At 40.2% G+C, this 27,751-nt stretch overlaps 1 protein-coding gene across 2 annotated transcripts in view; it reads left to right on the forward strand.

Moving 5' to 3' along the window:
* IGF2BP3 (insulin like growth factor 2 mRNA binding protein 3) overlaps positions 1-27,751 on the forward strand; it is a 123,151-nt gene that overhangs the window by 72,469 nt on the left and 22,931 nt on the right. The window contains exons 4-7 of one of the 2 annotated variants that reach the window (XM_069461986.1): positions 13,679-13,730; positions 13,823-13,886; positions 22,179-22,460; positions 26,105-26,239. In XM_069461986.1, the coding sequence (XP_069318087.1) occupies positions 13,679-13,730; positions 13,823-13,886; positions 22,179-22,460; positions 26,105-26,239 (533 nt within the window). The remainder of the gene's footprint in view (positions 1-13,678; positions 13,731-13,822; positions 13,887-22,178; positions 22,461-26,104; positions 26,240-27,751) is intronic. The other variant, XM_069461987.1, reaches the window with a different exon arrangement.

The raw sequence follows: 27,751 nt of genomic DNA on the forward strand, positions 1-27,751 counted from the left end.
CTGAGGCAGGAGGATCCCTTGAGCCCAGGAGTTTGAGGAAGCAGTGAGCTACAATGATGCCACTGTACTCTAGCCCAGGCAATAGAGCGAGACCTGTCTTCAAAAAAAAAAAACACCAACATGAACTATAAAAGTTGCTTTCATTCTTATAAAGAAAATACATGATTATTACAGGAAAAAACCTAACAAAAAGTCAAAACGAAAATTTCCACTTACTAGATTGGTGAAGAACTTTCTGAAAGTGCTTTATATTTGGCTATGTACATGTGGTTATTTACATAAATGAGGTGATGTAATCAATGCTGTTTTCTATAAGCTGGTTTTATTACCTACCAGGTGTTTTATAAAGATCCATTCATGGCCATTCTTTTTAAATGGCTGCGTAGTTGGGAAAAAACTAATTTATATTTTGTTGGGTGTGTAGATTGTTCCTGATTTCTCATTTTTATAAATAGGGCTTTTAAAAACCACTTTATTGAGATGTCACTTACATGCTTTATAATTCACCCATTTAAAGTATACAATTCTGTGGTTTTTTTTTTTTTTTTAGCATATTCACAAATATGTTTCTGCCACAGTTAATTTTAGAGCATTTTCATCACCTTAAAGAAACCCTGCACCCTTTAGCACTCGCTCTCCTGTTCTCCTCCCCTACCCCCCCCGCCCCCCCCCCCCAGTCCTAAGCAACTATTAATCTTTCTGACTCTAGATTTGCCTGTTATGGGCATTCCACATAAATATAATCATGTAATATGTGGTCCTTTGTGTCTGACTTCTTTCACTTTGCAAAATGTTTTCACGATTTTTCCATGTTGTAGCCCATATCTTTTTTATTGTTCTTTTTTATTGCCTAATGATACATCACTGCATGAATAATACCACATTTTGTTTATCCATTCATTAGTCGATGGGTGTTTGTGTTGTTTCCACTTTTTGGCTATTATAAATACTGCTCTTCTGAACATTCATGTACAATTTTTTGTGTGAACATGTGTTTTCGTTTCCCCTGGGTGTACTACTGGGAGTGGAATTGCTGAGTAATATGGTAATTCTATGTTAAACATTTTGAGGCATTGCCAGATTGTTTTCCAAAGCGGTTGCATTTTACATTCTTACAATCAGTATAAGAAGGTTCCAATTTCTCTATATCCTTTGCAGACACTTGTTATTATTTGCCTCTTTGATTATAACCATCCTACTGGGTGTAAAGTGGTGTCTTAATGTGGTTTTGGTTTGCATTTCCCTGATAACTAATGATGTTAGGCATCTTTTCATGTGATAGATTGACTGTATATCTATCTTCTTTGAAAAAATACCTATTCATATTTTTGCCCATTTTTTATGGGGTTATTTATCACTGACTTGTAAGAGTTCTTTATATATTCTCGATACAAGGCTCTTATTAGATACACAATTTGCATGTTAGCCTGCACGTGAATATGTAAATCCATGAACTTATGTGTCCTAATTTTTGCTCTATACTTCCATCAGTATTCATTTTATGTGAATAATTAGCATTAACTCCTGACCTCGAGCGGTCCTCCCACCTCGGCCTCCCAGAGTGCTAGGATTAAAGGCGTGAGCCACCACCGCACCTGTTTTTTCACCTTCTTGATAGTGTTCTTTGTGCATGTGGTTTTTAATTTTGTCTTAAACATTTTTGTGTAATTGGACTACTTAAGTATTTATAATGACTGCTTATTATTATTGTATGTGTAATTGGTAATTTACTTAACCATTCCTCATCCTCTAACAAGTAACACAGTCACAAACATATCTAGATGTCCATAAATTTTCACCCATATTCCGGATGATTTCTTTAATGATGATTAAACAGAAATGAATTAGCATGTTAAAGATTAAGAATGTTTCAAGGCTTTTTGGGGGTCAAATTTCTTGTGAGAAACGTTATGTCAAGTTACACTCCTGTCAGCAAAGCACAAAACTTTTTTCACTACTCCCTTGTTAATGCTGCATGTTGATATTAACATTTATTAGCTGCAATTCATTTGGGCCTATTGGTGTTCCTTGCCCTCTTGCAATTGGAGCTGCTGTGTTTTTTTCAAACTATCTGTGTTTTAAAGTCAGTTTTGGCAAATTATGCTTTTTCGTGGTCTGGTATTCTTTTTTTTTTTTTTGAGACAGAGTCTCACTTTGTTGCCCAGGCTAGAGTGAGTGCCGTGGCGTCAGCCTAGCTCACAGCAACCTCAAACTCCTGGGCTCAAGCAATCTTCCTGCCTCAGCCTCCCGAGTAGCTGGGACTACAGGCATGTGCCACCATGCCCGGCTAATTTTTTCTATATATATATTTTTAGTTGTCCATATAATTTCTTTCTCTTTTTAGTAGAGACGGGGTCTCGCTCTTGCTCAGGCTGGTCTCGAACCCCTGACCTTGAGCGATCCACCCACCTCGGCCTCCCAGAGTGCTAGGATTACAGGCGTGAGCCACCGCGCCCGGCCATGGTCTGGTATTCTTAACTACACCTGTTAGATGGGGTATTGTGTCCCTCTCATGCTAACTTCGATGCTAGATGATGTTAATGGAAGGTTGAGATTTCTTTTTTCCCTTTAAGTGTTCCAGGTATTTTATTATAGGGCCTCATGGAACCAAAAAAAATAACTAATGTGTATCTGAAGGACTAATTCTTGTGGGAAACATTCTTATCATGATTGACTTCGAAACCTACTTCTTCCATCTCCTTCTCCATTTGTTTTTATTCTTATTTTTAAAGTAATGGGGCAGTGGATAAAATGCCAGCATCTGGGATGATCTGCTACTGCTTTTGGAAGCCACGTAATCTTGGATATTTTTCACTTCATTTAGAAAACTCACTTCTTTTTTTTTTTTTTTTTTTTTTTTTGGAGACAGAGTGTCGCTTTGTTGCCCTGGCTAGAGTGAGTGCCGTGGCGTCAGCCTAGCTCACAGCAACCTCAAACTCCTGGGCTTAAGCGATCCTACTGCCTCAGCCTCCCGAGTAGCTGGGACTACAGGCATGCGCCACTATGCCCGGCTAATTTTTTCTATATATATTTTAGTTGGCCGGATAATTTCTTTCTATTTTTAGTAGAGATGGGGTCTCGCTCTTGCTCAGGCTGGTCTTGAACTCCTGACCTTGAGCGATCCACCCGCCTCAGCCTCCCAGAGTGCTAGGATTACAGGCGTGAGCCACTGCGCCCGGCCTACTTCTTTTTTTTTTGAAGACAGAGTCTCGCTCTGTTGCCCCGGCTAGAGTGCGGTAGCATCAGCCTAGCTCACAGCAACCTCAAACTCCTGGGCTTAAGCGATCCTCCTGCCTCAGCCTCCTGAGTAGCTGGGACTACAGATGCACGCCACCACACCCCAGCTAGTTTTTTTCTATTTTTAGTTGCCTGGCTAATTTTTTTTTCTATTTTTAGTATAGACAGGGTCTCGCTCTTGCTCAGGCTGGTCTCAAACTCCTGAGCTCAAGCGATCCTCCTGCCTCGACCTCCCAGATTGCTAGGATTACAGGTGTGAGCCACCATGCCTGGCCTGAAAAGTCACTTCTTAATCACTGATTTTATGCAAAATTATTTTGGAATTGTAATTAGGCTTTTCAACTGCTAGCTTTCCCCTTTCCTCTAGTAATTTGTGATCCATGCCTTTCTGCTAAAGAAGTAACCTAGTGAGTTACTGAAACTGGTGTTTGCGTCTAAGATTCTCTCATCTTCTGTTTTTCAGCTTAGGGGCTAAAGCCTGGAAGATGGACCAGGCAATTTCTGCTTTCCTAGCTTTTTGCTTGACTCCCCAGAGTGGCGTGCTGGGGTACCCTGTGACTGAAGGGGGGGCGTTGAAGAGAAGAGCAGCTTAATAGCAGGGCCCTATGAAATTCTGGGTGGCAGTTAAAAAGCCTTGTTTTTACCAACATGGATTTCTCAAAAAGATGACAGATTGGGGCAGTGGGGTGTGAAGCAAGGTGAAGAATGTCACGCTTAAGCATGGTGGTTCCCAATCCCAACTCTTGGGCTGTGGCCCATTAGGAACAGGCCAGGCATCACAGCCTGAGCTCTCTCCCGACCCCTTCCCCACCCCTGGAAAAATTATCTTCCATGAAACTAGTCCCTAGTGCCAAAAAGGTTGGGGACCACTGCCTGAACAAGTTACTTTAAAAAACAAAAACAAAAAAAAAAACCTCAGTTTATTCCTTTGTAAAATGGGGATAATAGCCAAGTCATAAATAAGATATTATGCAAAATGTTTAGAACAGTGCTTGATAGACTAGTCATGAGAAAATTAAAAACGCAACAAAATACTGGTCTCCTATGGGTATATATATCAATATATAAACATATACAGACGCCTTGTAAAAAATTGAGGTAAAATTTACATAATACAAAATTAACCATTTTAAAGTGTACATTTCAGTGTGTTAGGTTCATCTGTGTGGATGTTCCCAGTGTCAAGAATGAGGACTGATATGGAGTCAAGCCAATGACAGAGTGATCACAAACACAGAGCAACTTAATACAGTTTATCACATAAAAGAAAGAATGAAAGTAAAGGAAGCTACACAAAGGGAAAATAAGTTCCAGAGTGGAGCCTCTGGAACGGGTCTGCCTCCAGGAGTGGGGAAAGATGTCTGGAGACTGAGCACATGTTGCCTTTTTTAAGCCCACTAGTTTGTCCCGCCTTTCCCCTGGCGGGATTGGTTGCCGTTTCCCACCTTTGGGGATGACTGACAGGTTCTTGTCACATAACAGATTACATGACAGGTTACACAACAGGATAGGTTATATAACAGTTTTCCTTCTTGTGCATGTGTCTTTTCTAGAACTCTCCACAAAGCTCCACCCATGTTATGTTAATTAGGTGGTAATGCAGTTACTAGGAACTTTTTACTATTTATATTCCCACCAGTGAACAGTTCCTAGCCACAATTTGGTCCTAGCTACAATTTGGTTTACACTCTCCACTGTTAGCCACCTCCTTGCCACCTGTTTATCCTCCACCAGACCTAACAAGTGGACTTTAGCATTTTCATCACCCCCAAAGATTCGCCCTATGTGTAAGCAGTGACTTCCCATTTTCCCTTTCCCTCAACACCTGGCAGCCACTAATCTACTTTGTCTCTGTGGATTTACCTATTCTGACAAATGGAATCATATTGTGTGTGGCATTTTGTGTCTGGCTTATTTTACTTAGTGTAATGTTTTTGAGGTTCATCCACGGTATAGCACAAATCAATACTTCATTCCTTTTTACATCTAAATAATATCCCATCGTACAGTATCTGGATTCCCTGCCTGTGGATTCAACCAACCAAGGATTCAAAATACTGGGGGTGGGGGAGGATGGTTTTGTATGTACAGAGCATGTATAGACTTTTTTCCTTGTCGTTATTCCCTAAACAATATAGTATAGCAGCTGTTTACATAGTATTTACATTGTATTACGTATTATAAGTAATCCAGAGATGATCTAAATTATATGGGAGGATGTGTTTAGATTATGTGCAAATACAATACCATTTTATATAAGGGAATGAATATCCACGAATTTTGGTATCCGAGGGGGTTCCTGGAACCAGTCCCCCATGGATACTGAGGGAAAACTGTTTATATTGTGTTTTGTTGATCCATTCATTAGTTAGTAGACACTTGGGGTTGCTTTCTCCTTTGACTGTGTGAAAAATGTTGCTATGAACATGGGTGTACAAATATCTCCTTGAGTCCCTGCTTTGAATTCTTTTGGGTATATACCCAGAAGCGGAATTTCTGGATCATATGGATATGGTAGTTCTATTTTTAATTTTTTTGAGGAACTGCCATACTATTTTCCATACCAGCTGCGCCATTTTACCCAGCAATATATGAGGGCCTCAATTTTTCCACATCTTTGCCAGCACTCATTATTTTCCTTTTAAAAAAAATTATAACTGTTCTAATGGATGTGAAGTGTTCTTTCCTTGTGGTTTTGATTTACATTCCCCTAATGACTAATACTGTCATGCACATGCTTTTCTTTCTTCTTTAAAGACAGGATCTTGCTGTGTTGTCCAGGCTATTCTCGAATTCTTAGTCTCAAGTGATCCTCCTAGTTGCTGAGATTACAGGCATAAGCCACCGTGCTTCGCTAGGCATCTTTTCTTGTGACACACATACTTCTGCAAACATATGGAAAGACCCACCAAACTGACAGTGGTTTCTTCTAGAGTTGGGGGGAAGTCCCCGTTTTGGAAGCAGGTGGTTCAAAAAAGACTCTAATGTTATACTATTTTGAATGTTTTTACAAGTATTTCTGTGAGTAAAATATAGCCCAAGTTAATGCTGGTTAATACCTTCATCTGATTGAAGTAGACAGAAATATATTAATAGTATTTAGTGCTTGGAACATGAACTAGAGAAACCTGAGAGTTGATAAAACTCTTTATCTGTCTAAAGGACAGTGTTGGTTTTCCAGTGGAGGTGATGGCCAAGTAAGGATTGAACTGGTTTCAGTCTATATGTTTATATTAAATTGTACAGGGAAAGGAAGCAGCTTATTAGACCAAGTAATAAAAGAGTGTGGGCTCTGGAATCTGATAGCTGAGATTGGAATCATTTCTCCAGCACCTGACTATCTATCGAGTTCTGACAATGTCAACTTCCCTGTGCTGTGGTTTATCTGCGTATAAAATGGGATATTGTTACCTCATGGGATTGTGTGTGTTAAATTAGTTAAAGTAGGTAAAACTTTTGGGACAGGGCTGCTCCCAGAGAGCACTCAAATGTTATCAGTCATCATGACTGGTGACTGGAAAAAGGTTAGTATGGTGGATAGAACAGAGTGGCCTTAGAGGATGCGTGGATCACACGGGCCTTCGGGGCACATTAGTGATTTTGAGTGCTATCTAAAATACAGGTGTGGTGGCTCATGCTTGTGACCCTAGTACTTTGGAAGGCTGAAGTGGAAGCATCACTTGAGGCCAAGAGTTAAAGACTAGCCTGAGACACCTGGCAAGACCCCATCTCTACAAAAAAATTTTTTAGATGGTGTGGTAGCATGCACCTGTAGTTCCAGCTACTCAGGAGGCTGAGGCTGGAAGATCACTTGAGCCCAGGAGTTAGAGGTTACAGTGAGCTATGATCATGGCACTGCACTCCAGCCTGGGCAGCAGAGTGAGACCTTGTCTCTGAAAAATATGTGCATAATAATAATAATATATATTTTTTTAATACAAAGGGAAGCTCTGTACAATGTGACTTGATAAGCTCAGCTTTTAAAAGACAGTCTAGCTCAGCGCTGTCCAGTAGAAACATCATGTAAGTCACTTATGCTACGGATGCATTTCTTCCACTGTGACTTTAGAGGTCGGTGTGAGTGGATGGTAACTTGGACTGTCGCTTGTGTGTGTGTGTGTGTGTGTGTGTGTGTCTGTCTCTCTCTCATTGGCTCTGCTCACATGACTCCCCCCCCCCTTTTTTTGAGATAGAGTGTCACTCTGTTGCCCAGGCTAGAGTGCTGTGGCGTCAGCCTAGCTCACAGCAACCTCAAACTCCTGGGCTCAAGTGATCCTCCTGCTTCAGCCTCCCGAGTAGCTGGGACTACAGGCACGCGCCACCATGCCCGGCTAATTTTTTCTATATATATTTTTATTTGTCCAGCTAATTTCTTTCTATTTTTAGTAGAGATGGGGTCTCGCTCTTGCTCAGGCTGGTCTCGAACTCCTGAGCTCAAACGATCCACCTGCCTCGGCCTCCCAGAGTGCTAGGATTACAGGCGTGAGCCACCGCACTCTCACATGACTTTTTGGAACCCTAAAGTAGTATCTCCTCGCTAACCTCTGAAAGTTGAGAGTGGCTAGAAAATTGTGAATTCTTGCTCTGTGTGGCTCTAAAACTGGAACCTCCATGCGGTTTGATTGAGGCTTCCCTCTTGTTTTTTTCAGTGGTAAGAATGATGTGCAGTGTGGCTTCAGAGATTATCAAGTGATCTGGTCTGTGTATGCAGGCCTTCTTGACTTGAAAGTCATTTTCAGATTTTGGGAGGGAATGGTTTGAATGTTATCTAAGTAATTATGATGATAACATTTTAGAGAAATTTACATTAAGATGGCTATTTATTTTTTATTTGAATTTTATACCAGTATTGACTAGAATTGATTATTGGGATTTGCGGTGTTCACTGTTCTTTGTTTTATAGTATAGCTAGCTTTCTCTCAGATAGATGTAAAAGAGCAAAGTTCCTGGGATGATTTTAGCCTTAACAGACAAGTAGCTCCTGTTAAACTGTCTTGAACTGTGTTTGGAGGCAGTTGCCTGCCTTTCCATAGCCCTAGCTCTACAAAGTTGATTCTGTGGAGGCCTTTTGCTTTTCTTGTTGAAATGAGGAATAGAAAAAATGACTTCTGGTGTACCTCCAGCCCCCAAATGTTTGAGACCGGTGTTGGTATTTGGAAGGCTGTGAGGGTGTATGTTTGTGGTTTTGACAAGGTGTGTGTCGGATCAAGAAAGTGTAAAATATCCTGCTTTGAATTTTACTGTAATTGCACTGCGGTTTTTGTAATGCTTGTGACTTCCACTTCTACATCTTTTTGTATGAACTCACTACAAATATCTGCTTATATTAACATTACCATGGACTTTCAAAGGAACCTAGAATTAGCTTCCTTTCCCCTCAGGCAAAGACTGTTGTGACTTCTTTTTAACCTCTTGCCTTTTATTGTTCCCCATTGAGTTGAGCTTTCGGTTCAGAGGTAAGACATGGTCCCTTCCCTTAGGGATTTTACAGGCTAGCACAGCTCTGTCTGGAGACAGCCATGTCGGAGGAGTAACCCCCTTCCAGAGGAATTTTAGGCTAGAGATTGGTACACAGACTGTGATGCCCAACATTGTTCCGTCATCTTGTTAAACACATAAGGCAATTGTAACAGGCGAATAAAGAAGACTGTGAACCTAAGATGATGTGTGAAAAATTATCTGCTAGGTTAAGCATGGAAACCAGGGTTAACTATGAAAAATAGATTACTTGTGACACACCTGACAATGACATCACTATAGTTAGTAATCACTAGTCTAGTGGGAGAATAAAGATCAGGAAAGAGATTATAAAATGACATTGCTTTCATTTCCAGGAACAGGTGTTGTGGAAGCTGGGGGAGAGGGGCCCTTAACCAACCCTACCTTGAGGGTGTGATGGAGCAGAGGTGTGGGGAAGTATCTGGACCAGGTAGACAACCTCCCACACCGGTTGAAGGCTGGACAACATCTATAGCAATTTGAAACCACTGACAGGTAGTAACTTCTGGCAAGAGGATAGTCATGGGGTGTTGGGCTGGAGGCAAGCGAGCCGCTCCTGCTCTTGGTTCAGACAGTTCAGAGGTGATGGGACCTGAGCCGGGGGTGTGTCTGTAGAGCATAAATTACATACTTCATGCCTGTAGTGGTATCCACGGAAATGTAGCTATTTTGTGGGGGTTGAGGCTCACGCAGAGGAAATCTGACAACATTGGAGGTACAAAGATAGTTTTTCTACTACAAATTAAAAAAAAAAAAGTACAGTTCAGGGGCTTTTGGTATGTAAACAGATAAGTGCAACCATCAACCACAGTTTTAGAACATTTTCATCACCTCAGAAGGAAGCCTGAAGCTGTTCCCCTCCACCTTCCATTCTCACCAGCCCTAAGCAACCACTAATCTACTTTCTATCTTGACAGAGTTCCCTATTCTGGACATGTCACACGAATCTTCTGTGACTGTCTCCTTTCACTTAGCATAATATTTTCAAGGTTCATCTGGGTCGTAGCATGTGTAAGTAGGACTTCCTTTTTATGGTTCAGTAATATTCCATTGTACGAATATACCACATTTTGTTTATCCTTTACCTTCGTCAGTTGATGGGCATTTGGGTTTCTACTTTTGGCTAGTATGATCTTAATTCTTTACCACTATGTTCAGGAAAGTGATAATATTTGCATTTATCATGTGACTTTTTCTGTGCTATTTCTATACTTAGATGAACACTTTAAAAAAACCTGAACTTTTGAGGCTTTCAAGTCCTAAATGCATAAAAGGGGGGATTCTAAAGCCTCAGAGAGGCTTTAATTTGCATTGATACCCTTTCTCCCCGCCAATTGGAATTAAAAACTTACTTAAGTATAGAGAAATGTTTCCTTTCCAGCTTGAGTAAAGTAAATTCATTTAGTTATGGGAACTTTGGTTTTTCTTAGAGATTTGTGGAAATGTTGGACATGTACAGTGGAAGGTTTTTTGTTTGTTTGTTTTTGGGGTTTTTTGTTTTTTGTTTTGCCTTTAAACAAGACTTCAGAACAAACATTTGTGGCTGACATTGATAGGAGCATTAGAAAATATAGATGTTCAGCTGGGTGCAGTGGCTCATGCCTGTCATCCTAGCACTTTGTTAGGCTGAGGTGGGAGGATCACTTGAGCCCAGGAATTCGAGACCAGTGTGTGCAACAGAGAGTTGATGGCGCACGCCTGTAGTCCCAGCTACTCGGGAGGCTGAGGCAAGAGGATCACTTGAACCCAGGAGTTGGAGGCTGCAGTGAGCTATGATGACGCCACTGTACTCTAACCCAGTCTCACAACAGAGTGAGGCCCTGTCTCAAAAAAGAAAAGAAAAGAAAATACAAATGTTCTAGGAACTGAGGGGAGAGAAGAACCCAGGTTAGGTAATTTGTGACAGGTAACAGGAGCACTGTCATAGCTTCCTATTTAATACAGGATTAGACAAGAAGTCAGAACCTATCCAGAGTAAGTTGTTTACTCTCCAAGAGTTCAGTGGGCTGGAATGGTGTGGTACAATTTGGTAGCCCTGCTTGACATAAAAGAGAATATTCAGATAACGCCTGCTTAATAAATTTGTGGAAAACTGGTTACTACAGCATTGCTCCATCGTTTGGCCGTTGGAAACCCTTTTAAGATTTTGGAATTGTGTTAGGCTATTGACAGCTCTCTCCCCATTCTCTGTTATTACCTCCAAAACTTGTGCATAGAACTTTAAGACAACAAAGATAGAATGAAATATGTCCATGATGTCTAGGTAAAACCCTGTGGGTTGTTAATTTGTTAACAGCTGGGTACCAAGATTGATACTGGGCCTATTTCTTTTAAGGATTATAGTTTTTTTGGTTTTAGAGTCAGGTTTATTGAAGTACGGTTTATAAAGTTCACCATTTTTAGTGCACAGGATTGTGGTTTCTAGTTGTTTTTCTAAAGATTTTGCACAAAGGATAGTTGGCAACTGGTACTGTTTATTTATTCTCAGAAATAGAATGTTTATGCACAATTCTTGTTTTAATATAGTAAACTCTATATGATATACACAATGAAAATTTTGATGTGTATTTCCTCAGTTTAAAAAAATATTTTTCCTTTAAACATACCACTGGTAGATAAATTGATTTGTGTTAAAGTTTACTTATTTATGTGCGCATATATCTAAGAATATAATTTCTGTATCACGTTCTCAGGGGAGCTTTTGGAGAACGTTAGTTTTATCAGCGTTATTGTAGGTTTAGTCAACGTTGTTTATAGATCAAGTTATTTATTATAACTTTTGTAGTATTGTCTCTAGGAATAATGAAACTTAAGGTGGTATAAGCTAAACTCTGTGGAGACTAATGTATTTAATTACTGAACAAAATGCTTTTAGGGAAAATTAAGAATGATTATCAAATATACTATTTGGCAACGGCCCCCTCCCTATTCCCTGCACCCCTCCCACTCCTGCCTCTCAACACGTTCAAGCTGCTATAAAGCTCTACTATTAGTGTGGCTTTCATTTAAAAGCTAAATTTTAAAATGGTGGATGAACCCTTCCTGCTGCCTTAATTGCTTAAGATGGAGTGAATTAATAATACCTTGTTAGAATTCTAACTTACGTATGAAGTAAAACATTTTGGTATTAAAAACTTCTCAGTTTTATTTACAATATATAAGTAGGTTGCCTTTTCCCCCCATTTTAAGAAAACTGCCTGTTTTCTTCTTGAATGGCATTATGAGAGGTTTCCTATTTTTTCGCCTTTATAAAATGTGTCTGTGATCAACATTACATGGCCAATTCACCTATAAAACAGATGAGCACTTTTACTAAGAGTACTGTTCCTAACAAGCTATACCAGGACTTCCTCCTGTGAAGTATTCACTTCACTTAGGAAATATTTGAATGTCTTTTTGTACCTGCAAATTCTAGTGCTGGGGATAGAGAGCAGTAAACAGAATGTAACTCTTCTCATGAAGCATACATACATACTAGTGGCTGAGACAGACGAATGGAATTTTGTGTGGTAGCAATTAAGTGCTCAGAAGAACAATTTTTTAAAATTAAGCTTTATGACTTAATAGTAACTATAATTGGAGACAAAGATTAATGTGCTTCTACTGGTATAGACCACTCAAAGGAAATTCAGCAAGTCAAAACTTAACTATGAAAAGGCATTCCATTCACAATTAGATATTAACCTTATTTAAAAGAAAAAACAAAAAGCTCATCCCCAGACAAACCTTTATATAGATTTCAAATTGGAACCAGTAGACAAAAGCCTAAAAGATACTACATACAATAAGCATTGCTTTAGATGAGATTGCTTAAAAGTTTTGTAGGAAATTACCATAAAAATTTAGCATGTTTCTTAATGGTTTATTGTGTCCTGGGGCCAGAAAACATTGTCAAGGGACTGCCCTTTAAAACTTGCAATTAGAGGCCAGGCAGGGTGGCTCAGGCCTCTAATCCTAGCACTCTGGGAGGCCAAGGCAGGAGGATCACTTGAAGCCAGGAGTTCGAGAACGACCTGAACAAGAATATATTATTAAAAAAAATTATTAAAAAACTTGCAATTAAATTGATGAGTACGTGGTTCACTGTAATTTATAGAAATTTATTTATTTTTCTAGTTGCAATTAGATTCTGACGGAAACATATTTTTTTACTTTTCAAGAAAAAATCGTTATAGGTCTTGGAAACTAAGGACACCTGAATTTGGTTTACATTGATGAGATGTACACCTGCAGTAGATAGTATAATAAATTTATAGTTAGTGTTTTAACAGCCACTCCATTAGAATAACATGCATAGTATAATAATACAGCTACAGGAAATGTGCAGTGTCAAATTTTACAACCCAGTATAGATTTAGAGATGTTCACTTCATTTTATACCTTTTCTACCTACATGTTTATAACTACTTATGTTGGTCTTTAATTCAAGATTCCAGGCAGAGTGTCAACTGTGCTTTCTTCATCTCGCTGCCTGCCTTGAGAGCAGTCTGTTCTGTTATGCCCACTAGAGCTGTAAAAGGAAGTCCTTTGTAAAGGAACATCTTACAGATAAAACGTTAGTTTCTTAACTCAGGCACCTATCTTGTGACTTTGTATACAAGGAGGAAGTATGATGATGCGTTCGTGAACGTGTGAGAAATATATGCTCCTTCTCCTTCTGCCCCAGGAGCCAGGTGGCTGTGGCTTTGAACCCTTTGCTGAGCCACTGTTGCTTCTTGGCCATAGGAAAGGAGGTTAATGCCAGGAATCTAGGAACAGGCGGGAGAGAAGCCCACTGAGCTTGCCGTTTGTCCATCCCGTAGTTCTGTAGTCCAAAGTCCCGATTAATTTTTCAGCTCTCTTCTATCACAGTTACTGAGTGACCTTAAGACATATTCATTCCTGCCCTTGCTAATAACTTGGGAAACTCAAAATTTATAATTTTCTCTCCCCCTCCTGATAGGTGCTGGATGGTTTACTAGTCCAGTATGGAGTGGTAGAAAGCTGTGAGCAAGGTACATGTCTTCTGAATTGCTTTAAATTTTGTAAAAGGAAGGAAGTAGAAAGAAAACTAACTTTTCTTCTCTTCGTTTTTGTCTTCCTCTAGTGAACACTGACTCGGAAACTGCAGTCGTAAATGTAACCTATTCCAGTAAGGACCAAGCTAGACAGTAAGCGGTTTAACACTTTTTATACATATATACATATACTAATTAGGTTAAGTATAGTAAATTATATTTTGTGGCCTTCGCAATTAGAGAAGGGCTGGTGGATAGCAGAAAAGAAATTTTACTTTGCAAAATTTGACCCTGCAGTGGTCCCCTTGTTTGTTTTTTTTCAAAGTTTGTCTAGCAAGAATCTGCATTGGTTAAAGTTTTTATTACATTTTCAATGTATCTTTAATGCCTATAATAGAGTGATCTAACATGAGGCTGAATTATACCCTATTTACAAAAAGCTTCAGGCCTGGGTATTGTTGCCAAATTACAAAAGGTCTCCCCCTCCCCTTTATTGGTATGATACATATAATACTGCTATTTTATCCAAAGCTGGTAAGTTGCCCATGTGTTAAACTAACAACAGTGTTAAATGTTAAATCTTGTTCACTGATTGTCTGATTACTGTTGTCATTTGGAAATGTGTGGACATTGGACCAGTGTAATTTGCTGTTAGATTTATGGAAAAAGTATATTCCAATTCAGTTGATAGGCAATATTTTACAGATCAAATGATCTGCCCTAGGAGAAGATAATTCTGTAGGGTTTGAGTGATCTAATGAACTTAATGAGCGCTAGAAAGAGAATCGGGGTCCCACAAATACTGCCTTTGACAGTACATGTCAGAACATGAACACGGAGGCATGGCACACAAATTGCCCAACAGCATAGCACTGTCAGCTGACTACAGAAGTCTTAACCACCTCCAGATACAGTACAGGGAGGAACAGACGCCTCTCCTCTGTGTAGGAAAGCTGAAAGGAAAGACCACGCTGCTCACCCTGCCCCCTAACGGAGAAAGGTGAAACCAGCTGCAAGAGTAGGAAGTGAGCTAGGTTACCCAAAGAGTACTCACTCAGGGTAGTACTCTGAAAGGAAGGATAAGACTGGGAAGAAGATGGAAATTTATCTAACGCAAGTAGAACTTTATTTTTTAAACTGGCAATATTCACATGGTTCAAAATTTTAAAGGTCACGTAGTGGAAATCTTCCTCCCAGTATTGTCTCCCCAACCTCGTCCCTTGTGTAAGAGAACCATATGGAAGACAAATACAGGTGTATTTTTCCTCCTTTTACACAAATGATACCATAATATTTGTCTTGTACATATAAATATATTTTTATAGTTGCATACTGTTTGATTGTATGGCTATAGAATGATTTATCCCAATTTGGATATTTAAGTTGTTTCTAGTCTCTTGCAGTTATGACCAATGCTCTATTGATTCTCTTTTCATGTGTTACTGTGCATGTGTGTGAAGATATCTGTAGAATACATTTCCAGAAGTAGAATTGGATTTTTAATTTTATCGTTTGTAGAGCTTGGACTAGTTTAAATTCTCTTCAGCATTGTGTGAGAGTCTGTTTCTCTATGCTCTCCCCAACATAGGACTTTATCAAGCTTTGCCCATCTAGTAGGTGAAAGTGGTATCTCGTGTTAATTTTCATTTTTCTCCTGAGACTGAAGGGTTTTATTTAATACGTTTAAACATATTCTATTTTTCCTTCTGTTTGTATTCTTTGTTCATTTAGCAAATTTTAGCACTGTTTTTATGAGGTCTTGGACATTTTAGAAATTGTGGTCAGTTGTAACACATTGATTTTTACAAATTTTGTTCTTCAATCATATCATGAAAGAAAAACAGGAAAATTGAAACTTTTATACCCTCAGTAGATTTGGGGGACAAAAGTGAGCACGGTGAAAAAGCAAAAACTCATTTTGCCTTATATGTTTTGCTGTTGGAGAGAAAATTTGGGATGATATGATAAACCCAAGGATGTTTGGAGACTGTCAGAGATCTGTTCTAGTTTCCTTATTTGAAAATGTGAGTTAGGCTGGGCGTGGTGGCTCACGCCTGTAATCCTAGCACTCTGGGAGGCCGAGGCGGGTGGATCGCTCGAGGTCAGGAGTTCGAGACCAGCCTGAGCAAGAGCGAGACCCCGTCTCTACTAAAAATAGAAAGACATTATATGGACAACTAAAAATCTATATAGAAAAAATTAGCCGGGCATAGTGGCGCATGCCTGTAGTCCCAGCTACTCGGGAGGCTGAGGCAGTAGGATCGCTTAAGCCCAGGAGTCTGAGGTTGCTGTGAGCTAAGCTGACGCCACGGCACTCACTCTAGCCTGGGCAACAAAGTGAGACTCTGTCTCAACGAACGAAAAAAAAAAAAAAAAAAAGAAAATGTGAGTGAGGCTATCCAGCTAAAGGGGAAAAAATGCTTAGTTTGACAGCTTAGTCAAATTGGAGACATAATCTACATAGCTGTTAAGAGACATAAGATGAGCTTTGGTGTAGGATGAGTTAATTGACATTTAGCCCCCATCCTTAAAAAATAGCTGGAGCGTTAAAAGAGTACAAGCACAAAGAAGGTAGACAAGGTAGTCAAGGCAGAATTATTGCTGAAAATAATACTATCATGACAGCAAGCTGAATGTGGACACATTGACGTTCTCAAAATTCTTTATAGTGGTTGTTAGAGATTGGCAGGCTCCTGTTGATCCCAAGGAGGGCAGGAAAAGGCTGTTAAGGATTGTGTAATTTAGCAATTAGGTAACCTAAACAAATCAATTAGTCATTTCAATTAGGGAAGTAGTCATCATTGCCCTTTGACTAATATTGAATCAGTTAACATTTATTGAGTACTAACTATTGACCAAAAGCTGCCAATGAATAAAGGCAAAGTGTCCTTATCCTCAAGGACAAGCCTTCCAGTGGTGAAAGTAGAGTATTTGGAGAGGGAGCACCCAACTTTATTAATAGTTCCTGCCTATGTCAAGTTGCCTTATAAGAATAGTGTTCTCACCCTTCCCCAGGAATTCTAAAGATCGAAGAGAATTAGAAAGCAATTGGGTGTTTAGAGAAAGATAATAGTCTTAAAAAAAAAAAAAAATGGCAAACTCAGTTTGTTATACGATGTTATGAAAATTGTTGTCTATTAGAGTTTTCTAATAAGGTATTTTTTGTTATTTTTGTTTTGAGACAGAGTCTTGCTCTGTTGCCCCTTCTAGAGTGCAGTGGCATCATCAGCTCACTGCAACCTCAAACTCCTGGTCTCAAGCAATCCTCCTACCTCAGCCTCCAGAGTAGCTGAGACTACAGGCGCCACCGTGCCGGGCTAATTTTTAGTAGAGATGGGGTCTCTCTATGTTGCTGCCCAGGCTGGTCTTGAACTCCTGGCCTCAAGTGATCTTCCCATCTTGACCTCCCAAAGTGCTGGGATTATAGGCATGAGCTACCACACCCAGCCATAATAAGCTATTTTAAAAAGGGATATGGAGTGCTTCTCATTCTGTGAGGAGAATTTTATTTGAGAGGCGTTGGGTGTAGTGAAGAAAGTATGGACTCTGAGCTTCAGTTTTCTCGGCTACAAAATGAGGATTAAAAAGTAACAACTGGGAGGCTGTGAGGAGGTTGGGAGGGTTGCTTGAGGCCAGGAGTTTTAGACCAGCCTGGGCAACATAGTGAGCCCCCATCTCTATAAAAACTAAAGAAATATATTCATGCACATGTATGTACTCAAAATATTTACAGAAAACGGCCTTATCAAAAGACCTGGCACATAGGCACTCAATAAGTAGTAACTTTTGTTTAACCGGCTGGTTCTGGGCTGCTTCTAAGCAGCTTGAAGTGTCCTCCAGCACTTGTTCCACAGAATCCTGAAAGCCTGCTCTGTGGACTCTAGCCTGACAGCCTGCTTCCTTAAACCAGCCTGGTGTCATTTCTCCATGCCTTCCTTGGCAGGCCACCCAAAGCTCAATCTTTAGGTAATGAGGGCTGCATTCATAGTCTCGATTTTCTTTTCTGAGCATCTTGCTACTTGGAGAGCTATGTGACTGGGATGTGCTTGTGGAGGTGTGAGTAGAGCTTGGAGGTTTCGAGTTGAATTCCAGAGTCAATGCACATGGAATGGACTCTGTGTCACCACTTTTCTAGCTGTGACTTAGTCAAGCTAATCTGTGATGGTTCATCCCCATCTCTGATATGGGAATGATTACAGTCTTTAGCCCATGAGGCTGTTGAGAGGAACTAAGTTATTGCCTCCAAAACACTTATAATAGAGCTCAATAGTTAGCAGCTATTCATTTTCTAATATGTTTTATTGCTGCTAATAACCCTGTTATTTGCTGAGGAGCTAGGGAACTAGTTTTAAAATGTTTGTAGTGGCCTCTGTTACTTAAAGCTCTATGAATGCCACTTTTAAGAAGATTCCTCAAATATGGCTATGTCTCTAAGACAGAATTTAACATGGAAATTCCTGCCACCTTGTGGCTAAGATAAATCAAAGGTTAATAGCACACATATTTCAGGTAATATATATGATTGTTTTAGGCTTAAGTATTGAATTCATAACTTTTTAAAATAATGAAATCAATAAAAATAAAGCTTTAAATCTTATTAGGTTTTTTTTTTTTTCCCCCATTAAAAATAGAAGTGTTAGCGAATGCACCTTTTGTTCCTTGGAGCAACAGAGGCTCACTTATCACCTCTTCTTCCAGGGGTGCTAATGTAAAGCCGTCCCGGACAGACTTCACATTGGAGGATTTGTCATGTGTGACAAGAAGTAACCCCTTACAATGTTTTGGCATTTAGTTCTTATACTTTCTCTTGTTTAGGATGTTTATTATACTGATGTTTATTTTGTTAGGGAACATGAATGTCTGTTCATACTTTGAAGCTATCATTGTAGCTCCTTTACTGCGGTGTGGATAACTGCATTTACCTGTATCGTTAGAAGTGTTTAGAGTAACGTGGCCAATAGCTAAAGGGAAGAAAATTCTCACTTAAACTTTAAAAATTATGTAAATAGAAGATTTACCATGGAAAAAGAAATAAAGCAGAGAAACAAAAATTTCTTGCCATTTTGCTATTCATAAATACCTTATCACGGTTAAATTTGTCAGAGTTTTGTAGACTTTGTCCCATGAATCATAACTTTCAAAATTACTAAGATTATTCTTCAGAGTTTTATGGGTGGTTTTTCATTATTTATGCCATTATCTATATACAGCATCTCATCTTCACTAATAAATCCAGTCGTCTAGCAGTGGTCCCAAACCTGTTTGGCACCAGGCACCTGATTCATGGAGTGGGGGTCGGGGGGCGGGAGTAGGAGGTAGAGCTTAGGCAGTGATGTGAGCTATGGGGAGCTGATGGGGAGTGGCTGTAAATACAAATTTCGCTTGCTAACCTGAGCCACTCATCTTCTGTGAGTGCACCCCCTTCCTAAGTTTCATGGAAGACAATTTTTCTGGAGCCCAGTCCCTAATAGGCCATGATACTGGTCCGAGGCCTATGGATTGGGGACCACAGCTCTATTGTACATTATCAAAGGTGTTTCTGGTTTTGTTTTTGTTTTTGTTTTCCTTTTAGAACCAATTTAGTCATGAAGCCCTTTGTAGGCAAATACATATTTGGGCTTTATCCATAGTTATTTCCTGAAGGTGTACATCCCTGCAGTGCTATTACAAGGATTTCAATAATTATTGCTGAATTGTATCTGTGAACCTCTTATTCTTGGTACAAGGAGAGAATTTATGATGTTTCAATAATGCTTAAACCTCATTTTGTTAGGACCTATGTGTGATATACAGCAGTGACATCTGGGAACAAGAACAGGGAGATTTTAGACATAGAATTTTAGAGCTGAAAGGGACCATAAGTCTAATCTTTTAGTTTTATAGGTGAGGCAGCTAATGCCAAACAGGAAAATGACCTTTCCAAGGTAACTTGGCTGCTTAATGTTCAAGTTGGACTAGAATTGTGGTCTCTAGTCCATCTGCTTTTTCACTATTCAGATCTGTATGTGTGGACTGTTGGGTAAGTTTAACTTCTCTGGGGCTTGTTTTTTTCTTTCCTTCCCCCTCATCCTCAAGTTGAACCATTACTTCTATCAAGACCTTTTCAGGGCCGGCATGGTGGTTCACTCCTATAATCCTATCACTCTGGGAGGCCTAGGTGGGAGGATCTCTGGATCTCAGGGGTTTGAGAATAGCCTTAGCAAGAGTGAGACCCCATCTCTACTAAAAATTTAAAAAATTAGCTGGGTGTGGTGGTGCACGTCCATATTCCCAGCTATTTGGGTGGCTGAGGCAGGAAGATCACTTGAGCCCAGGTGTCTGAAGTTGCAGTGAGCTAGGCTGATGCCACAGCACTCTAGCCTTGATGACCGAGCTAGACTCTGCCTCCGGGAAGAAAAAAAAAAAAAAGACCCTTTCAGGTCTAAACTGTGATCCACCCCAACAAAACTTTTCATCAATACAATTAAGTGCTGCCAACTAACAAAATTACTCAGCATCTTCTGCATGACTTTTAAAATAGCCTCAAGAGCAGAGTCAAGTAATGGTGAAAAACAGCATCATGAACAACACACAACGTAGGATAAACATCCTTGTTCTTCTGAACTGAATGCATATGTTTAGAATAATTACTACAGTTGTTTATCTCATGCCTTACATGTGCTATAGTTTGGTGAAAATATTCAAATTTTTCCCCATGAACTCAGCAGATCACCCACCCTAAGACATAGCTGAATATCAAACTTTGTGCAGAGAAAGATTTCAGTGGTTGATTTAAAATTCAGAAACTTGGGATCTTTACTCATGAGAATGTCATTGCTCTGCAGTTATTATACTTCTGTACTTTTTCACCTGTGTCTGAGTTTGGGGCACTGTGGTTTGAGGGGTCGGGAACTCTGCTTCGTTGGTGGTTAGACAGCTGGATCCGCCCGATAGGGGCTCTCTGCTGTCTGCCTGGAGCAGCCTGGTTTGGAACCCTTAGGGCTCGGACTGCACAGTAGGTACGGGAGCCTGGTGCCATCCGACCTCCTGAGGGACAGAATCTTTTCTTTTCCCTTCAAAGAAAAATCTTTTTTTAAAGCAGCACAATGAAATTTAGAAGTTATAATTTTTGCCATGTTGTGACATATGACTTTAGATAGTTCCAGAATATTTAGAAGCATCTGGTAACTTACATGTTTACCTCTGTTTCTACTCATTGAGAAGGATGTTTGTCTGTCTCACTCAAGAAAGAAGTTATGTGGTTTTTGGTAATATTACTGGCTTAATTTCATAATCAAAATTTACCAATTCTCTTCTGAAGCTGGCAGTACTGTTTATAATGGGAAAGGATATGATAGTTCACTATACTGCCTTTTATTCCTAGATAGAGTTGATTTCTTTGGTGGGTTCAGGTTTCCTTAATTTTTTTTCCCCTGACAGAACTTTCAATGATCTGTACTTCCATGACTTAAAAAAGGTTTAAAGTTGCTTTGAAGGAATCTCTAGTTGGTTGAAACATTTGCGACTCCGACTTTCTATAATACACAAATATTAAATTTCTCAAATGCTGTCTTCCTTTAGAAATAACCAAAATATTTCAGGGCCCTTAAGAAAAAGGGGGGACTATAGGAAAGTAAAGAGCAATATGTTAACGTAAGCTTCTGTCATCAGAGCATTGGTATAATAAGTGTGGTAGTACCTGCTGCCACCCTGCGAAGCTAATGAAAAGAATGCCCTCTGACACAGAAATGACATCAAAAATGTCCCAAGACCTTTTGTGTTTGAAAAAAGCAAGCCACAGAGCAATGTCCACAATTGTGTGATTGATGGATGGATAGATTAAAAAGTAACTTCATTTTCTTTTTTGGATTCACCCCTGCCTCATCACTGCCCCAACTATGATCATAAACTCTACAAGGCCAGGGACCTCTGTTTCTCGGGAACTGGCTCATAATAGGTACTGAGATTTTGAGTGATTGACCATACTGAGCATTAAATTCTACCGGTCTCTTGTAAATGGCTTAGAGATATTCGTCCATCGATTTTTCAAATGTTTTAAACACCTGTATTATTTTAGAGGGTGCAGTATGTAGAGGTATATATTTCTAATGTCTCTTCCATTCTGATGTGGAAGCACTAGCCAGGACAAGAACTGCCCGTTCTCTTCTCTCTTGCTGGTTAGGTATTCCTAGCTGCTGCTGATACTAACCTCATGGGTTAAACTTAAGAGTTTGACCATTTGCAGATTGTGTACATCAAAGGAAAAATGTGGGAGCTGGTGGTGATGTGGGGACTGAGGGAGGATTGTGTGTGTTCTGTGTTCTGGGTTTGCTGCTTGTGCAGTGGCTTTATTCAGAAGTTTTAGAGCCAGTAATCCTGAATGAAAGAGATGGGTGTTGCTTTGGTAAATGATTTGTTATATCGCTTCGTTTCTCTTCCTACCCCCTGTCCCTTGTCAACTTTCAGAGCTTTAGACAAACTGAACGGATTCCAGTTAGAGAACTTCACCTTGAAAGTAGCCTATATCCCCGATGAAACAGCTGCCCAGCAGAACCCCTTGCAGCAGCCTCGAGGTCGCCGTGGGCTTGGGCAGAGAGGCTCGTCAAGGCAGGGATCTCCAGGGTCAGTGTCCAAGCAGAAGCCATGTGACTTGCCTCTGCGCCTGCTGGTTCCCACCCAGTTCGTTGGAGCCATCATAGGAAAAGAAGGTGCCACCATTCGGAATATCACCAAACAGACCCAGTCCAAGTGAGTATTGCTGGGTGTGGTGGGCGTCGGTGCCCTCCCCTTGGAATCTCAGGGACAGAGTATGTTGTTCTGGTACTTGGTGCCCTTCTGCACATGGTTAGGAGCCTTCCTGGTACAGTACTTAGGAATTGCAAAAACCTGGTGATTTGATATCTCAGGGTTCATTTTGTATAAATCTGGGGCTAAACCTTAATCTCAAAGGGAACCTGAAATTTTCACACATGAATGGAAAACAAATGATACCTAATCCACTTCTGGTTAGGGAGGCCCTGGCAGACAAAAGGGCAGCTTCCAGGTTGTTCTCTGCCCACTGTGCATCCGCTACCTGCTTGCCCTGCTTACAGACGTGATTTTCTGGATCCAAGCCATTTCATCTGTGGCCTCAACACAGAGACAGTTTTTCAGTTTTTATGTGAGTAAAGAATCGCTCATCTTATGGTGATTAAGCCACGTAGTTAGAATGGCTTTTTCTTTAGAATGTTGTTTGATAGTTTTTATTGGAAGGTGTTAAGGGGTTGGAAGATTTCTGTACAAATGTTGGAGCTAAATTTTTAGGAGTAGAAAGCGGGGACTATTTGCTTTTATTTACCACCATCTACCAAACAGGGCCCCAGTGCTAAGTCCTTTGCCTGATACAGAGAAGCCTCTTGTATTTGTCAAATGAATGAAAGGACGATGTGTGAATTGTGTTTGAAGCTTTTTTACATGTATCTAAGATACTTTCTCAATTCAGAAGCTCTAGTGCAGTATATGTTAGTTGTTTTGCTTTCTAAACCATAGTGTTGTGCGGTATGTGGATAACTTGACCCAGAGAAGTTTGGTGATGAACTCTCACCCCATCCCTAGCTCTGTAGAGTGGAACAGGGCACATCTGTGGACCTGCTACTGCTTTATCTCCCGAAGAACCTGTGAGTGTACCATGAGATTGTGTACAAACAATGTCATTCCCTAAGCCTTGAACCAGCCACAGAAATGACTAGGTTATTTTGCCTTTTAAATTTACAAAAGGGGAATGATTTCATTTTATGTGATCTGAAGAATTAAGCATAGTCTTTGTCTCAACGTTAGAACTGTGGTGCTGTGTGTACCTTCATATGTGTCTGTTCCAACGGGCCTAGGAGGATATCCATTGTCATCATAGGCACCATGCCTATATTGAAGCAGCTGGCCCATTTGCCATGCAGAGCCAGCACAAGCTTTGTTTAGTGATGGTTGCATGCCTGCTTGCCCTGCAGTGGCATCTGATTCTGCCTTCTCCTGCTTTGAAGCAGGAGATGTTTGGTGCTGGGTACCTGTGTGCAACTTTAATGGCCCTGACCTCACCATGTAGGGGGTGAGGAAGACAACTGAACCAGAACCCAGAACAGTTTGCCTGGCTTTAATCTTAAAATTTAAGGGCTTCTTGCCTCTCTTCATCCACCATTAGTTGCAGAAACTTACTACATGGCTTCCTTTCCTTGTCGTGTGAGGCAGATGAGAGGTCCTTTTCGAGTTACTCGTTTCCTTGTCAGATGAAAGAGCTGTGACTTAAATTGAACTTTTGTTTTACTTAAGGCAGGAAGATGGGGGATGGAGAAGGGAAGTGATTTTTGTTATTTCCGATGATTCGTTTGCAGAGCTCTGCCCGTGGATTTAATTAACCCTTGCTGTTGAAATTTGTCATTATCAGAACCTCTGTTTCTGGAATGGTCTCAGAGGGCCACCCTAATCTCCAAAGCCACTTTCTCTCCTCTCAGGGTACCAGAGTTTAGTAGCTTTTAACACAGTGAAAGGGTGAAAATAACCCAGAGGGAGGAATATTAACATGTTACCAGAAGACAAGCATCACTGGCAGTGATGGGGGATGGAAACTGAGGCTGGGAGGATAGTCCTCAAGATTGGGAGTGTTATCATAATACCTAAGATGCTATTTTTTAATTATTTCTAGGTACCCCTTATTTGTTTCATTTCTACATTGCGCTTACTTTTGGTTATAAGTTTTATGTCTGAGGTAAATCTTCAGTTTCAACCAAACATTCAAGAAAATGAAAACCAAACCCTGATGTTATTGGCACGAGGAAGTGGTCATCCTCATGGCCACAAATTATGTAGCTTTTTAGCTTTGAGTGTGTGAGTGGCCAAAAGGGCTCAACAAGTACTTAATTTTCCATAAAACACACATTTTTGGGTATTTGGGGTTTTGTTTGTTTGTTTGTTTGTATGCTTTCTAAACAACGGCAGACTTATTTTGTATTTGATTGAAAACATGCAAGTTAAAAATTCTCTCACCCTCTGAGGTAGCCATTGTTAAGTTGGGGATGTATCTTTATGGGACTTTGTTGTTGCATCTACTAACGTGTAACTTTTAAAGATTATATCATGATATATATTGTATTTTTTCCCTTAAGATTAGGACTTTTTACTGTGTTGGTACCTGTAACTTTATGTTGTTAAAAAACAGCTGTATGATATGGCTGTATTCTTATTTAACCATCTCTTCCTGGTGGGCATTTAAAGGTAATTCTAATTTTCTTTCTATCTTTTGTAAATAGTGCCACAGTGAACATTCCTACACCAATGGTTCTCAACTAGGAGCAATGTCCCCTCCCCGCCCTCCAGCAGGCAATTGGCAATATGAGAGACGTTTTTGCTTTTGTATCTGGGTGGGAGATGTGCTGTTGGTATATAGTGGGTATAGAGGTCGGGGATGTTGCTAAACATCCTACAACGCACAGGAGAGCCGATCCACCACAAAGAATGAATTTAACCCAAAATGTTAATAGTGCTGAGGGTAAGAAACACCACTCTTAACCCACATATGAGGTAGTATCTGTAGACGTTGCAAGAAGTAGAGTTCTTGAGTCAAAAGGCGGTAAGCATTTTGCCTTTGGTAGGTCCTGCCAGTGTGTGCTCCATACTCCCACCCGAAGTGTGGGTGTGCCCTATTACCTGACATCTTGCCAATACTTAGTCTTGTCTATCTTAAAATGTTTTCAGGTCTGGAAGAAAATGACATCTTGTTTTAATTGGCATGTATATAAGTACCAGTGAGATTAAACATCATTTTGAGTTTATTGGCCAGTTGCTTTTCTTTGTAGTAGAATTGCCATTTCTCTGGGTCCCATTCCTATTATTATTTATTGCAGACTGTCTTCTATCAAGGAGGCAAAATGTAGGAAGAACTTTGCAAAGGGAAAGCAGATGCGTGAAATTTGGTCATACAATGCATAGAATAGTGGATATACTGTGCACAATAAAGAGTTTGACCTAGCTTGTGGGATCCCAACTCCATCTTTCTTGGCTTGTGCTCCAGTTCCTATTTGTTTTAGAGCAGAAGAGATCTTTTTGTCTGAATCCAGGCTCTTTGACAGGAGACATTTTTTTCTGTGGCATCTAAAAGAATATGTAAGTACAAATAGCTTGGGCAGGATGAAAAGAAGTTCCCGCTTAATTGGACTGAGGAAAGAGCAAGGAGAGTATTCCTGGAATTAAAACTTGTCTCTAAGGCATCAGTTTTGACAGCTTATCAAGAGTTTATGCTCTTGAGGGAAGTGAGTCATCTGCTCTTTGCCCAGAAGAGCTGCGACTTCGCAGTGGGTGATACAGACTGTTGTGAATACATGCTCACGGCTCTTGCTTTCCTTTCTGCTTGTGCCCACTGTCAGGATCGATGTCCATCGTAAGGAGAATGCAGGGGCTGCTGAGAAGTCAATCACTATCCTTTCCACCCCAGAAGGTACCTCTGCGGCTTGTAAGTCTATCCTGGAGATTATGCATAAGGAAGCTCAAGATATAAAATTGTGAGTAAAGAGGATTATCCCGTGAATGAGGTTGATATTTGCAGTGTTTTATTGTGGATTTCTATGCCACAGTTCTTGGGAATTGCCAACAAAGGGAAACACCATCCCGGTGGGCTACAGTAGTTGGCACGACTGATTTGGTTGTGAAGAATAAGCCTTTTAAATACTTAAATATTTTTATTTTCATGCGTGCTTGGTTATTGAGCAAGTAGGGATAATAGGGAAGAGAAGTCCAGCTGTAGAGATGGCAATTGGGGAACATAGGAAGCCCACCTAGAACCAAGAAGTATCCTTGGATTCACCCGAGACTGAGGCCCCAAATCCTCACTCATCCTTTACTCAGAGCTGGTTGGAGCTCTCTTCTTGCCCAGCTTCACCCTGGAGCAGCAAGAGTGTAGAGGTGGGGAAGTCCCTGATGCTGTGCTAAGGTAAACTGGAGGTTTATCTGTGTGGTGCAGACTGGAACTCCAAATACCCCTTCCACAGGAACTTCGAGGGGAGATTGGGTGCTGTTCTGCTTTTACTGCACGGAACAGCCCTACACTAAAAGCGAAATTCAGAGTAAGGTGCTGGAGTTAGCCTGGGGGGACCTCATTACCAATACGTCATTTGTAGAGACCCTTAAATATGTTTTAGTAATCAAGTGTTATATATGGATGCTGTATTATAGGAATGTAATTATTTTTAGTAGAGAGAAAAATAAAGGAAAAATCCACTATTTGATAACCCTTCTGACATTTTTAAACGGTGACGTGCATATGACTTAGAAATTCAGAAAGGTACATAATAAAAAGTGAAAGTCCCCTTACCTATCTTATCTATCCCCTTCCCCCAAAGTGTAACCGCTGTTGGGTTTTTTTCTGTTTCCTTCTATAAAATATGTGTGTATCTCTAGGTATGTATTTTAAAATTTCCTACTAGGATTGTACCATTTTGCATTTTTATATTGTGTTCTGATATTAGAGGTTTAGGAATAAGGGTTTGAATAAGAGAATCCATCATTGAAGATAGATATTCCCTGACGTGAATAAAAGAAAAACTATTTAAAAAATTAACTTCTATGCAAATACTTGCTAATATTTTTTCACCTCTTATATTCATGCATTACTAGAATGTAGGCCAATTGTCAGCAAGTTTTTTGTTGTTTTGAGACAGAGCCTCGCTCTGTTGCCCAGGCTGGAGTGCAGTGGCAACATCGTAGCTCACCGCAACCTCCAGCTCCTGGGCTCTACCAAACCTACTGCCTCAGCCTCCCAAGTAGCTGGGACTACAGGTGAACATCACCCTGCCCAGCTAATTTTTTTTTTTTTTTTCATATTTTTAGTTGCCCAGCTAATTTTTTCTGTTTTTAGTAGAGACATGGTCTGGCTCTTGCTCAGGCTGGTCTTGAACTCCGGAGCTCAAGGGGTCCTCCCACCTTGGCCTCCCAGAGTGCTAGGATTACAGGTGTGAGCCACCGTGCCCAGCCTGTCAGCAAGTTTTAAGTGGTACCTAACACAATGCTTCCCAGAT

Source organism: Eulemur rufifrons, chromosome 29 (genome assembly GCF_041146395.1).
Source record: "Eulemur rufifrons isolate Redbay chromosome 29, OSU_ERuf_1, whole genome shotgun sequence".
Classification (NCBI taxonomy): Eukaryota; Metazoa; Chordata; class Mammalia; order Primates; family Lemuridae; genus Eulemur; species Eulemur rufifrons.